General features: G+C 42.4%; 1 protein-coding gene across 2 annotated transcripts in view; it reads right to left on the bottom strand.

Moving 5' to 3' along the window:
- The window catches only part of SARC_02607, an 8,466-nt gene that overhangs the window by 1,883 nt on the left and 3,617 nt on the right, over positions 1–2,966 (bottom strand). For both annotated transcript variants that reach the window (XM_014303614.1, XM_014303615.1), the window contains exons 4-8: positions 2,618–2,779; positions 2,166–2,335; positions 1,552–1,711; positions 851–962; positions 267–426 (exon numbers count right to left, since the gene is read on the bottom strand). In XM_014303614.1, the coding sequence (XP_014159089.1) occupies positions 267–426; positions 851–962; positions 1,552–1,711; positions 2,166–2,335; positions 2,618–2,779 (764 nt within the window). The remainder of the gene's footprint in view (positions 1–266; positions 427–850; positions 963–1,551; positions 1,712–2,165; positions 2,336–2,617; positions 2,780–2,966) is intronic.

The raw sequence follows: 2,966 nt of genomic DNA, 5'->3' as shown, positions 1-2,966 counted from the left end.
ATCAAATGTACACACATCGCAACATAAACATCGCAAGATGCCCATACCTAGAGACAGTGACTCACCACACAGTCCAAATGCACAAACATCGCAATACAAACATCGCAAGCGAGCCCATACCTAGCGACAGAGACTCACCAGACAGACCAAATGCACAAACATCACAATACACACATCGCAAGCGAGACCATACTTAGAGATAGTGACTCGCCAGACAAACCAAATGTACAAACATCGCAATACAAACATCGCAAGCGAGCCCATACCTAGAGACAGTGACTCCAGGAGGACCATCTGGCGCACGGGGCGTATATCATCCACCTTGCACATGGTCATGTATAGTGTGCGTAGTTTGGTGAGTGAGCTGAGAGCCCCAATGTCCGTCACTGCGTGTCGGTTGCCAGAGAGATTCAGATATTCCAAATTCTGTTTGAAAGTTGGGTAGTAAAGGTATGTTATGGGTATAGTGGGTGTTGCGAGGTTCAGACAGTTCTGCGCATTGCCCTTCACCCATCGTATATATAGATAGTATCGAAGTTGCAAAAGGTTCCAATACGTTTGGCAAGATATTGATATATAGGCACGTGCTCGCTCGAAGGCTCACAGGTTCACTCCCTAAAATACCACACTCAATGATGTGATAATGTACAATAACAATATATAGACGTGTGGGAATAGGTATTTACATGTATGCAAGTGCGTGCAAAGGAAGGGGTTTTCAAGGATATGCATGAACTCAACGCCATAGAGTATCAACAAACATAGTAAGGATTTTGTATATGCACAAATAAAGAAGGGATTTATTATATGCAGAAGCAGAGTAAGGATTCTATATATACATACAACTCACCGTTAAGTGGTGGATGGTACTGATGTCGAGGATATATGTACTACTGCTCAGGTCAAGGTGAGTCAGAGCTCTGAGGTTCGCCAGCGGAGCGATATCCCATAACTTGGAGGATCTGCGGAACGTATCGGAATAATATGAGACTTATATCAGTCACGAGTTGGTGCGTTTGCAGTGAATACGTTCCAATCTTTGGCCTGTTTGTATAATGTCACTTACGCTAAGCACCAGCACATGCACGTGTGTGTTACCGTATAGGGGTCAGTGTGTAGATTCAATCAGTTGTTAAGGTTCATGGACATGTCATTGGTTGTTATGCGAGTGTTTGGATGGGCGTGGAGTGGTGGTAACTGTTCTTGTGGCGTTTGTGCTTCTATGCGGGCGCACGGACCAGATTCGATAATAAAACTATACGATTAACAAAGGCATGAATCATCCGTCCTGCACAACCACAGCATATGCATCGCACGCTTGCAACTGAGTTTGGGTGTAGCATATGACACTCACATACGCCGCGTGTTGTACATACATAAAGTTAAACCTGACCCTCAGCAGCTGAGTACATACAAACCACAAATAGGCATACCCTCGCAGCGACTAACTACATTGGTGCAGCAATTAGAATAGAAACACACTCTACTTTCAGCAACCAATTGAATGGTTGCAGCAATAAACCACATGTGAACCGGCGATCAAGAACATACTTGCAGCTCAGCCGTCTGAGGGTCTCCACCTTAGCAATGTCCTGCATGTCCGAGATCATGGAACACCCGTTCATCTCGAGAACCTCCAGCGCACACAGATGCACCATCGCCTCCGTGCGGGTGACCTGTAGCTGACTTATTACCAATGTTTGTAATGTATCTGGAATGTGATACGATCGGAGAAGTATTGGGATTAGTCGACGAAACTATGAACCAGCCACGCCTACAGCCCGAAAGCGTACCAGAAATGGCATATCACATTGACACACAGGTAAATGTATCAAACACCTGGGCCGTTAAACTCATACTCTTTCGATTATAGTTCGATTACAGTACACTTGCCACAACGAAATCTGAACTTATATACTCACACGTATATATACTATACACAGTGCACAATAGGGCAATAGTGTCAAATACATTCGACTACGGCATATCTGCATCAACATCCCTAATCATCTGTACGCACATGCACAAATAATATACACAACAGATCCAATACAGTCAAATACATTCGACGACGGTATATCCGCAGCAGCACTTGGCTATCTATACTCACATGCAGAAATAGTATACAGTCAAACGCGTTGGTCTATACATATACCACTACACACCTTTGCAGTCAACCAATGGATCCAAATCCATGATTCGCGTGCACCCTTGCAAATCCAGGTACACCAAGGGCGGCATTGCGATATGTGGAATGGCCTCCAGCGCTAAGCAATTGCGCAGACTGAGTCTCTTAAGGTTGGGAAGCTTCGAAATAGCGTCAACATCTCCAAGTCTATCGAATTGCAGTATATAATTATATATATATATATAAATGAATAAATAAATAAATAAATAAATAATATATACACATATACATATATATATATATATATATATATATATATATATGCGTATGTGATGCGTGTTACATGGCAAGGAAGAAAATCGAAATGTAAGTTAGTTATGTGTACCAGGTATATAACAGGCGACATGTGCCATGCACACGCGTGTGTATACAAGCAAGTACAAGTGAACCCGGGTACCTATATCTTCAATAACATCCCACGCTACTTACGAGTGGCAATGACCCAGATCGAGCAATTCGAGATTCACCAGCGCACTCAGAGCAGCAATAGTGCGCATAAAGCACAAGCCTCTAAGCTTTAATTCCTTCATTTGCGGCAACTGTGCTAAGGCATCCACCTCTACTATGGAGCAGCTGTCAGACAAGTCAAGTCTGCAAGGAGCGCATGCAAAAAAACATAGGATTCCATCAGTGACGTCGCATCTTACCAAGCTAGTGTGATTGAAGTACGCATCAATACGACCGCCAGATTAATATAAATATATAAATATATATATATATGTATATGGATATATGGATATATAGATATATAGATATATAGATATATAGATATATATAA

The sequence above is a fragment of the Sphaeroforma arctica genome (genome assembly GCF_001186125.1).
Source record: "Sphaeroforma arctica JP610 unplaced genomic scaffold supercont1.119, whole genome shotgun sequence".
Lineage (NCBI taxonomy): Eukaryota > Ichthyosporea > Ichthyophonida > Sphaeroforma > Sphaeroforma arctica.
Note: the sequence above shows the minus strand (reverse complement) of the source record. Positions and strands in the feature narration are given on the sequence as shown.